This window comes from Phocoena phocoena, chromosome 2 (assembly GCF_963924675.1).
Source record: "Phocoena phocoena chromosome 2, mPhoPho1.1, whole genome shotgun sequence".
Classification (NCBI taxonomy): domain Eukaryota; kingdom Metazoa; phylum Chordata; class Mammalia; order Artiodactyla; family Phocoenidae; genus Phocoena; species Phocoena phocoena.
In genome coordinates, this window is record NC_089220.1 from 106,484,764 (window position 1) to 106,497,298 (window position 12,535).

The 12,535-nt window shown below is 40.0% G+C and overlaps 1 protein-coding gene across 2 annotated transcripts in view; it reads right to left on the minus strand.

The window, feature by feature from the left end:
• The window catches only part of HERC1 (HECT and RLD domain containing E3 ubiquitin protein ligase family member 1), a 216,052-nt gene that overhangs the window by 19,044 nt on the left and 184,473 nt on the right, over positions 1-12,535 (minus strand). For both annotated transcript variants that reach the window (XM_065872693.1, XM_065872692.1), the window contains 5 exons: positions 11,975-12,268; positions 3,231-3,296; positions 2,931-3,056; positions 1,903-2,041; positions 679-860 (listed from right to left, as the gene is read on the minus strand). In XM_065872693.1, the coding sequence (XP_065728765.1) occupies positions 679-860; positions 1,903-2,041; positions 2,931-3,056; positions 3,231-3,296; positions 11,975-12,268 (807 nt within the window). The remainder of the gene's footprint in view (positions 1-678; positions 861-1,902; positions 2,042-2,930; positions 3,057-3,230; positions 3,297-11,974; positions 12,269-12,535) is intronic.

Sequence of the window (12,535 nt, forward strand, 5' to 3'; positions counted from 1 at the left end):
CCTATCCACCCAAGTGGCCCTCCTGCTCCCCCAAGTCTGATCCACCTCAAAATCCTCAGGAAGACCAAGCTAAACAGCATACCTTGGAAGTGTTGCTACTCTTCAGCTACGCAGGGATGACCTAGACTATATGAGTTAATGAATAGGGAAATTCTTTGTAAACTTTAAGGTGCTATGTAACTTTACAGTATTATTTTAGATCATAAACTGATTTTCCAGAAAATGTATATGAACTCAACCTTTGTAACGATAATGATAGGTTGAAAGCAAAGCTTTCCATTTAACACTATATCAAGAACTGTGGGGCAGGAGTTAAACCCCACTTCTTCCAAGGACCTGAAGCACCCTGGCCTGGGTCAACCAGCTGGCTCAGGAAAAAGGAGTCCATTCTAACACCAAAGCCCATTCAAACTCCTGAGACACTCAAGAATGACTCTGAACCACCAAAAACACTGGATCTTTTATGATGGGGTAATAAATTTTTACTACTGTTTTTCATTACCTAAACTTGAGAACTCAACACCTAGTATGTTTACATTCAAAGATAAACTTATCCAGGCGCAACTATGTCCCGCATGCCACAACTAAGACCCGGCACAGCCAAATAAATAAATAAATAAACATTTAAAAAAAAAAAAAAAAAAAAAAAAAGATAAACTTATCCATATTCTGTCCGACCTGCACCACTTCTTCTCCCTGTAAGGCTTCAATCTGCCTGGGCCGCCGCTGCCTGTCGCTGTTCCCATGGCCGAGTTTGCCATAATCACCATCTCCCCAGCTAAAGACCTCACCACTTTCAGTCAGGGCCATTGAGTGTCCATCAGAACCACAGGAAGTCACCAGCTGGGTCACCACAAAGCCTGGAACAGAGCAGAAACCCAACAAGAGTCGCTGAATGTTAAAAGTCCCCTCTTTACTTGAAGCTGCTACAGAGTAATCTCACAGAATCAAAAAATACCACAACAGTACTTCAGAAATATAAACAATGTCTTTAATTTTAAATCAGATTTGCAGCCATAACCTAGAAAACTGGGAGCAGTCACATAAAATGATGATGACAAGGAAGAGGAGAAGGGTGATAGGAGCAGTTATAGTCACTAAAGATTATGTTCTAGCCACTCCTATAAATGCTTTACATGGATCGCTCATTTTCTATTTTCACACAGATCCTATGAGGCAGATATTATCATCACCACTTTTACAACTGGGGAAACTGAGTCACAAAGAGGTTTAGTAGCTTGTGCCAAGTACCCGAGGCAGGATCTAATAGAACCGAACAGGAACCAAGCCCTCCCATCCCCAGTGTTGTGCACTTCACACACACATCTGAAGGAAGAGAACTTAGAGCTACTCAAGAATTTGTTCTGAACTCATGTTACTTGTATGCTTTTACTTAAAAAGCTCAATTTGCTCTCTTTGTAGGCTTCAGAGTCATAAAAGTTAACTTTAGGAACAAGCCAGGGGTCCGTGCAGTGGTTTTTCCAGAGGTTTTCTTTCTCCAAGTCACAGAGCACTCTGATGGGGATGCCCTTTAAAGTCTTTAGTACATACACACATTTCCGTATAAATTGATTTTTAATGTTAATGAAGCACATGCATGATTACTACTGCTATTAATACTTGCCTAATTACAGTTTTGCAATTTTAAAGAATTTGTTTACAATCTTCAGTGTGTATTAACACAGCAATTCTAGCATGGCTATGATAAGTAACTTGCAAAATAATACAGCTCAAAATATGGAAAATTAAGGTTGTACATGCCTAAACGAGAATCTAAATATAAGTGAAAACCCTACATGACTTTATCTAGCAAAGGTTTGAGATGAGTTCTAACATAATAAGCAAACATTCGTACAGATAGGTCATAGTTTCCGATCAGCTTTTAAATGAGGATAATTTTACCTTGTAAGGCTGAAATAACGGTCAGCACATGAAGGTCATCTGAATTTCCTTGTCCTAATCTGCCATAACTTCCTTCCCCACAAGCCAACACTGTGCCATTGGCCTGTATGACAAAGGTACAATTCTGACCACATATAACCTAGTATAAAAACACATAATTAAATATATTATCTTTTATTATATAGCTTTATCAGGCAAACATTTAAAATGATTCCATGTATACTTAGGATACCTTTATCGGTTCTTTTATCCTTTCATTAAAGAGGAAGGGTTGACATAACAATAAGCCCTTGACATAACAATGGGGTTCCTATAAGCCCTTGATTATTATAAAACCTCTTACTTAACCAAGAGATGTATGAGGCTCATCTGATGATTTAAGATACTTTAGAAACATGTTATCTACAGGGCTTCCAGCCAACTGTGCAGAGTTTAAATAATAACATTAACAACAAAATAGATAAAAGAAGTAAAAGGAGAGGCTGATGGGAAAATAGTAAAGACTGGCTGGAGGCCACAAGAAGCAGAAATTGCAGGGGATATACACATGAAAGAACAGTGTATCCTGGGGCTTACCGAGGTAGAGAAGAATGGAAGAGAAAGCAGTGGCCTCAAGAAGGGTTTAGAAATATAGTACCATGATTATTAGACGAGGGGAGGAGTGTCAATGACATCTGGTTAAAGGTCCCAGTAAGTTTATGGCCCCCAAAGAGAGAATTAATAATTACCAATATTTTAACTTCTATAAATATATGCTGGGCAGGCATAATGCATCATGATGTTAATTCATGATACGTGAAAACAAGAAAAATTTAGAAACGTATTAACAAAACCTAAGTCTGATAAAAACTCTAAAAAACTTTTATTTAGAAGCTATATACAAGCTATACATCATGACTTTCTTTGGTGATTCCTCACAATAGACTATGCAATGGACAAACTTTATCCTACAGTGAGTTACTGACAGCAAGGGAATCAGAACTGTCAGTTCCCAAGTTTCTTCTACATTTCTTTACCCTGTTAATTACCTGTTGGGCCTGTGAGAATGAGGGAGCTGCTGCAGGTACCATTACATTTCTTCCAGCTTCTGCCAGCTGTCCATGCCTGCCAGCACCCCACAGGTAGACATCACATTTACCTCCCAGGTGCCAGTCCTAGAAAACCACAATCAAGTCAAAATGTGATTCATTAATTCACTCAAACAAGCATGTACTGGGTACTAAGTGTGTACCAGCCTCTATGGGGGACACTAGGACACGAACACACAAGCATTTGGAACCAGAAGATTTACTAAGAACCACCACACAGTTATCTTTATCTTTACTGACCTCAGGTCTGGAAGTTGCCCAAGACATAATTTGTTCATCCATGCCATTAATCCATTTACTGTTATCCTGAAAGACAGCAAACACCAGGATCAATTTTGCTTAATCAATATTTATGTTTTTTTGGGTTTTTTTTAGGAGGCCTTAAAAATGATCACTTATTTTTAAATAGGAAAGGAGAAGCCCAAGATCACATGGTCAGTTACAAGCAGCGTGAAGACCAGAATGCAGCCCTCCCTTCTCCCAGGCCATGTTTTGAGAAAATCATTTGCGAATGATTTATCTGATCTAAACTAACAACTGAGTCTTAAAGAATTTGGTAATATTATGAGAATTTAAGAGCAGTTTCACAATCATGCCAAACTTGATTTTTAATATTTCCCTTTACTATAAACACTTGCATTATTAACTATCACGAACACATTGGAGATTCAAAGCGAACCATTTCTGAACACCCACAGGTACAAGGTCATCTGCAGGAGCCACCACCCCCGTGAACTCGTTGTATGGCTGTGGGCAGGTCATCTTTCTAGGTTGCAGCTTCCTCGTCTACAAATGACATATTTGAGGCAAATGGGCTCAGAAGGATACTTCCTAATTAAAATATTCTATATTTAGATAATTTCCTTCAATTCATATGTCTCTTTTATACTGTATCTTTATTTATATATTCAAATGTTTGTTTATATAAATCTTAACTAGGTAAAGGGGTTGTTAGATCAAGTGCTGGCCTGCACTATTCTACCCCGGCATTTTATCTCCATCACAGTTTCTGTATCTAGACGCTTTCAAATACAATCAGAAAGAAATGACAACTAAAATGTTCTCTTAAACATTATTGAAGTGCCAAATAATTTAGAATCTATAATTGGAGTAAATCTAAAAAGATGACCAGGAAAAGATGCTAAAAAATATTTATAAGTACATATATACTGGGGGACCTTCAAGATGGCAGAGGAGTAAGATGTGGAGATCACCTTCCTCCCCACAAATACATCAAAAATACATCTACATGTGGAACAACTCCTACAGAACACCTACTGAATGCTGGCAGAAGACCTCAGACTTCCCAAAAGGCAAGAAACTCCCCACGTACCTGGGTAGGGTAAAAGAAAAAATAGAGACAGAAGAATAGGGATAGGACCTGCAGCTTGGGGAGGGAGCTGTGAAGGAGGAAAAGTTTCCACACACTAGGAAGCCCCTTCACTAGCAGAGACGGGGCGGGGTGGGGGGGTGGGTGAGGGGGAAACTTCGGAGTCACGGAGGACAGCGCAGCAACAGGGGTGCAGAGGTCAAAGCGGAGAGATTCCCCCACAGAGGATCGGTGCTGACCAGCACTCACCAGCCCGAGAGGCTTCTCTGCTCACCCGCTGCGACGGGCGGGGACTGGGAGCTGAGGCTCGGGCTTCGGAGGTCAGAACCCAGGGAGAGGACTGGGGTTGGCTGCGTGAACACAGCTTGAAGGGGGCTAGTGTGCCACAGCTACCCGGGAGGGAGTCCGGGAAAAAGTCTGGAGCTGCTGAAGAGGCAAGAGACCATTGTTTTGGGGTGTGCGAGGAGAGGGGATTCCTTCCCTGTTTGCCCACAGAAGCACCACCTAAACGAGCTCCAGAGATGGGTGCGAGCCGTGGCTATCAGCTCGGACCCCAGAGACAGGCATGAAATGCTAACGCTGCTGCTGCAGCCACCAAGAAACCTGTGTGCAAGCACAGGTCACACCTCCCATGCCGGGAACCTAGGCAGCCTGCCACTGCCAGGGTCCTGTGATCCAGGGACAACTTCCCTGGGAGAACACACGGCGTACCTCAGGCTGTTGCAATATCATGCTGGCCTCTGCTGCCGCAGGCTCGCCCCACATTCCAATTATAACTACTGTACCCCTCCCTCCCCCCAGCCTGCATGAGGAAGAGCGGGCTAATCAGCTGCTGCTTTAACCCCCTCCTGTCTGGGTGGGAACAGATGCCCTCAGGCAACCTACACGCAGAGGTGGGGCCAAAACCAAAACTGAACCCCAGGAGCTGTGCGAACAAAGAGGAGAAAGGGAAATTTCTCCCAGCAGCCTCAGGAGCAGCGGATTAAATCTCCACAATCAACCTGATGTACCCTGCATCTGGGGAATACCTGAATAGACAACGAATCATCCCAAAATTTAGGTGGTGCACTTTGGGAGCAACTGTAGACTTGGGGTTTGCTGTCTGCGACTGATTGGATTCTGATTTTTATGTTTATCTTAGTACAGTTTTCAGTGCTTGTTATCATTGGTGGATTTGTTTATTGGTTTGGTTAGTAACTCTTCTTTTTTTAATTATTTTTATTTTAATAATTTAAAAAAATTAGTATTACTATTATTTTTTCTTTTTCTCCCTTTGCTTTTGAGCCGTGTGGCTGACAGGGTCTTGGTGCTCCGGCCTGGTGTCAGGCCTGAGTCTCTCTGGTGGGAAAGCTGAGTTCAGGACACTGGACCACCAGAGACCTCCCGGCCCTGTGTAATATCAATCAGTGAGAGCTCTCCCAGAGATCTCCAGCTCAAAGCTAAGACCCAGCTCCACCTAACAGCCAGGAAGTTCCAGTGCTGGACTCCCCATGCCAAACAACTAGCAAGACAGGAACACAAGCCCACCCATTAGCAGAGACACTGCCTAAAATCATACTGAGTTCACAGACACACCAAAACACACCACTGGATGTGGCCCTGCCCAACAGAAAGACAAGATCCAGCCCCACCCAGCAGAACACAGGCACCAGGTCCATCCACCAGGAAGCCTACACAAGACACTGAACCAACCTCACCCACTGGGGACAGACACCAAAAACAACGGGAAATACGACCCTGCAGCCTGCAAAAAGGAGACCCCAAACACAGTAAGTTACACAAAAAGAGAAGACAGAGAAATATGCAGCAGATGAAGGAGCAAGGTAAAAGCCCACCAGACCTAACAAATGAGGAGGAAATAGGCAGTCTACCTGAAAAAGAATTCAGAGTAATGACAGTAAAGATGATCCCAAATCTTGGAAATAGAATGGAGAAAATACAAGAAACATTTAACAAGGAAGCCTAGAAGAACTAAAGAGCAAACGATGATGAACAACACAATAAATGATATTAAAAATTCTATAGAAGGAATCAATAGCAGAATAACTGAGGCAGAAGAATGGATAAGTGACCTGGAAGATAAAAGAGTGGAAATAACTACCGCAGAGCAGAATAAAGAAAAAAGAATGAAAAGAATTGAGGACAGCCTCAGAGACCTCTGGGACAACATTAAACACACCAACATTTGAATTACAGGGGTCCCAAAAGAAGAAGAGAGAAAGAAAGGGTCTGAGAAAATATTTGAACAGATTATAGTTGAAAATTTCCCCAACATGAGAAAGGAAATAGTCAATCAAATCCAGGAAGTGCAGTGAGTCCCATACAGGATAAATCCAAGGAGAAACATGCCAAGACACAAATTAATCAAACCAACAAAAATGAAATTCAAAGAAAAAATAGTAAAAGCCGCAAGGGAAACCCAACAATGAACATACAAGGGAATCCCCATAAGGTTAACAGCTGATCTTTCAGCAGAAACTCTGCAAGCCAGAAAGGAGTGTCAAGACATATTTATAGTGATGAAAGGGAAAAACCTACAACCAAGATTCCTCTACCCAGCAAGGAGCTCATTCAGAATCAACAGAAAAATTAAAACCGTTACAGACAAGCAAAGGCTAAGAGAATTCAGCACCACCAAACCAGCTCTACAGCAAATGCTAAAGGAATGTCACTAGGCAGGAAACACAAGAGAAGGAGAAGACTTACAATAACAAACCCAAAACAATTAAGAAAATGGTAATAGAAACATACATATCGATAACTACCTTAAATGTAAATGGATTAAATGCTCCAAACAAAAGACATAGACTGACTGAATGGATACAAAACAAGATCCATATATATGCTGTCTACAAGAGACCCACTTCAGACCTAGGGACACATACAGACTGAAAGGGAGGGGATGGAAAAAGATATTCCATGCAAATGGAAATCAAATGAAAGCTGGAGTAGCAATTCTCATATCAGACAAAATAGACTTCAAAATAAAAACTAGTACAAGAGACAAAGAAGGACACTACATAAGGATCAAAGGATCAATCCAAGAAGAAGGTATAACAATTGTAAATATTTATGCACCCAATATAGTAGCAGCTCAATACACAAGGCAAATGATAACAGCGATAAAAGGGGAAATCGAGTGTAACACAATAATAGTAGGGGACTTTAACATCCCATTTCCTCAACGGACATATCATCCAAAATGAATATAAATAAGGAAACACAAGCTTTAAATGACACATTAAACAAAATGGACTTAATTGATACTTATAGGGCATTCCATCCAAAAACAACAGAATACTGTTCTTCTAAAGTGCTCATGGAACATTCTCCAGGGTAGATCATATCTTGGGTCACAAATCAAGCCTTGGTAAATTGAAGGAAAAATGAAATCATATCAAATGTCTTTTCCAACCACAACACTACAAGACTAGATATCAATTACAGGAAAAAAACTGTAAAAAAATACAAACACATGGAGGCTAAACAATATGCTGCTAAATAACCAAGAGATAACTGAAGCAATCAAAGAGGAAATCAAAAAATACCTAGAAACAAATGACAATGAAAACACGATGGCCCAACACCTATGGGATGCAGCAAAAGCAGTTCTAAGAGGAAATTTATAGCACTACAATCCTACCTCAAGAAACAAGAAAAATCTCAAACAACCTAACCTACGTACAGCTGATTCACTTTGTTATGAAGCAGAAACTAACACACCATTGTAAAGCAATTATACTCCAATAAAGATGTTAAAAACAAAAAAACAAAAAAACCCTAACCTTACACCTAAAGCAATTAGAGGAAGAAGGACAAAAAACCCGCCAAAGTTAGCAGAAGGAAAGAAATCATAAAGATCAGATCAGAAATAAATGAAAAAGATATGAAGGAAACGAGAGCAAAGATCAATAAAACTAAAAGCTGGTTCTTTGAGAAGATAAACAAAATTGACAAAACATTAGCCAGACTCATCAAGAAAAAAGGGAGAAGACTCAAATTAATAGAATTAGAAATGAAAAAGGAGAAGTAACAACTTCTGCAAAAATACAAAGGACCATGAGAGATTACTAAAAAGCAACTATATGCCAATAAAATGGACAACCTGGAAGAAACTGACAAATTCCTGGAAAAGCACAACCTTCCAAGAGGGAACCAGGAAGAAACAGAAAAAATAAACAGACCAATCACAAGCACTGAAATTGAAACTGTGATTAAAAATCTTCCAACAAACAAAAGTCCAGGACCAGATGGCTTCACAGGGGAATTCTACCCAACACTTAGAGAAGAGCTAACACCTATCCTTCTCAAACTCTTCCAAAATACAGCAGAGGGAGGAACACTCCCAAACTCATTCTACAAGGTCACCATCACCCTGATATCAAAAAAAAGTCAAAGATGCCACACAAAAAAAGAAAACTACAGGCCAATATCACTGATGAACATACGTGCAAAAATCCTCAACAAACTACTAGTAAACAGACTCTAACAGCACATTAAAAGGATCATACACCATGATCAAGTGGGGTGTATCCAGGAATGCACGGATTCTTCAATATATGCAAATCAATCAATGTGATACACCATATTAACAAAGTGAAGGATAAAAACCATATGATAATCTCAACAGATGCTGAAAAAGCTTTCGACAAAATTCAACACCCATTTATGATAAAAACTCTCCAGAAAGTAGGCACAGAGTGAACCTACCTCAACATAATAAAGGCCATATATGACAAACGCACAGCCAACATTGTTCTCAATGGTGAAAAACTGAAACCTTTCCTCTAAGACCAGGAACAAGACAAGGTTGCCCACTCTCACCACTATTATTCAACATAGTTTTGGAAGTTTTAGCCACAGCACTCAGAGAAGAAAAAGAAATAAAAGGAATTCAAATTGGAAAAGAAGTAAAACTGTCACTGTTTGAAGATGACATGATACTATACACAGAGGATCCTAAAGATGCGATCAGAAAACTACTAGAGCTAATCAATGAATTTGGTAAGGTAGCAGGATACAGAAGTAATGCAAAGAAATCTCTTGCATTCCTATACACTAATGATGAAAAATCTGAAAGAGAAATTAAGAAAACACTCCCATTTTACCACTGCAACAAAAAGAAAAAAATACCTAGGAATAAACCTACCTAAGGAGAAAAAAAGACCTGTATGCAGAAAACTATAAGACACTGATGAAAGAAATTAAAGATGATACAAACAGATGGAGAGATATACCATGTTCTTGGATTGGAAGAATCAACACTGTGAAAATGACTCTACTACCCAAAGCAATCTACAGATTCACTGCAATCCCTATCAAACTACCAAGGGCATTTTTCACAGAACTAGAACAAAAAATTTCACAATTTGTATGGAAACACAAAAGACCCCAAATAGCCATAGCAATCTTGAGAAAGAAAAAGGGAGCTAAAGGAATCAGGCTCCCTGACTTCAGACTATACTACAAAGCTACAGTAATCAAGACAGTATGGTACTGGCACAAAAACAGAAATATAGATCAATGGAACAGGATAGAAAGCCCAGAGACAAACCCAGGCACATATGGTCACCTTGTCTTTGATAAAGGAGGCATGAATATACAACAGAGAAAAGACAGCCTCTTCAATAACTGGTGCTGGGAAAACTGGACAGCTACAGTTAAAAGAATGAAATTAGAACACTCCCTAACACCATACACAAAAATAAACCCAAAATGGATTAAAGACCTAAATGTAAGGCCAGACACTATAAAACTCTTAAGAGGAAAACACAGGCAGAACACTCCATGACATAAATCACAGCAAGATCCTTTTTGGCCCACCTCCTAGAGAAATGGAAATAAAAACAAAAATAAACAAATGGGACCTAATGAAACTTAAAAGCTTTTGCACAGCCAAGGAAACCATAAACAAGACCAAAAGACAACCTCAGAATGGGAGAAAATATTTGCAAATGAAGCAACTGACAAAGGATTAATCTCCAAAATACACAAGCAGCTCATGCAACTCAATATCAAAAAAATCAATCAACCCAATCCAAAAATGGGCAGAAGACCTAAATAGACATTTCTCCAAAGAAGATATACAGATTGCCAACAAACACATGAAAGGATGCTCAACATCACTAATCATTAGAGAAATGCAAATCAAAACTACAATGAGGTACCACCTCACACCAGTCAGAATGGTAATCATCAAAAAATCTAGAAACAATAAATGCTGGAGAGGGTGTGGAGAAAAGGGAACACTCTTGTACTGTTGATGGGAATGTAAATTGATACAGCCACTGTGGAGAACAGTATGGAGGTTCCTTAAAAACTAAAAATAGAACTACCATATGACCCAGCAATCCCACTACTGCACATATACCCTGAGAAAACCATAATCCAAAAGGAGTCATGTACCACAATGTTCTTTGCAGCTCTATTTACAACAGCCGGGACATGGAAGCAACCTAAGTGTCCATCGACAGATGAATGGATAAAGAAGATGTGGCACATATATACAATGGAATATTACTCAGTCATATAAAGAAACGAAACTGAGTTATTTGTAGTGAGGTGGATAGACCTAGAGTCTGTCATACAGAGTGAAATAAGTCAGAAAGAGAAAAACAAATACCGTATGCTAACACATATATATGGAATCTAAAAAAAAAAAAAGTTCTGACAAACCTAGGGGCAGGATAGAACAAAGATGCAGACGTAGAGAATGGACTTCAGGACATGGGGAGGGGGAAGGGTAAGCTGGGACGAAGTAAGAGAGTAGCACTGAGATATATACACTACCAAATGTAAAATAGATAGCTAGTGGGAAGCAGGTGCATTGCACAGGGAAATCAGCTCGGTGCTTTGTGACCACCTAGGGGGATGGGATAATGAGGGTGAGAGGGATATGCAAGAGGGAGTTGATATGGGGATATATGTATACATACAGCTGATTTACTTTGTTATACAGCAGAAACTAACACAACATTGTAAAGCAATTATACTCCAATAAAGATTTTTTTTTTTTTTTTATGCGTTACGCGGGCCTCTCACTGTTGTGGCCTCTCCCGTTGCGGAGGACAGGCTCCGGACGCGCAGGCTCAGCGGCCATGGCTCACGGGCCCAGCCGCTCCGCGGCATGTGGGATCTTCCCAGACCGGGGCACGAACCCGTGTCCCCTGCATCGGCAGGCGGACTCTCAACCACTGCGCCACCAGGGAAGCCCCTCCAATAAAGATGTTTAAAAAATAAAATAAAACAAAATGAAGGTACCTTTTACAATGTTATTGTAAATAGAAGAAATACAGATAAGCTCTAACAGGGGAAAAATAATAAATATATATATATATACACATATATATATACATATATATATGCACACACACTAACAAGGTACCTATGGACAAGAAAATGAGAAAATGTGACTATGTCATTGAAAACCAGCCCATTTATAAGAGCTCCACAATTCTCATAATCAATCCCTGTCACCAAAGAAGACTTCCATCAGATTGAAAGTGAGTATCTGAATGCAAAATATTTTAAGTTCATATAAGGGTGTGCTTCTTGCTCTATTCAAGCTAGCAAATACTTATTGAGGGTCTGCTACTTACTAAACATCCATAATACAATCTCAGTTACATATAACAGTAGCTCATACTACACTTACCATTAGGAGTACAAGTTCATCCTCTGGAACAGGCTCCAGATCGGGAACAGTAAAAGATTCTGGAAACTGTGCTCCATTGGTCAGGGCTTCAGCAGCTTTTATGGTGGTTGAGAAACATTCTAACCAGGCCCACTCATTTGGATTCCACGATGCAGGGTCAGGGAGGCAGTTCTGGTGGTGTGGTGGCACTGGAGGATTACACAGCAGCTGATCCAGATGAAGTCCCACAGCAAGGGAAGCCAGACATTGCATATAGGGGCTGTGAACAAGCTGGTCACCACAAACCACATGAGGCTAAGAGAAAATGCAAGGATATTATGCTGAAGAGCCTCTGCCAAATAATATAAATTAGCCTCCTGCATTCTAAAAGCCTGTAGTCATATTTTAACTTTACTGTTTTTTTTAAGCTTTCTACTTTGAAATAATTTTAGATACACAGAGAGTTGCAGAGATAGTACAGAGAATTCCTAGAAACCCTTCACCCAACCTTCTGTAATGTTCACATCTTATATAACCATGGTGCGATAATCAAAGCTAAGAAAGCAACACTGGTTACAATAA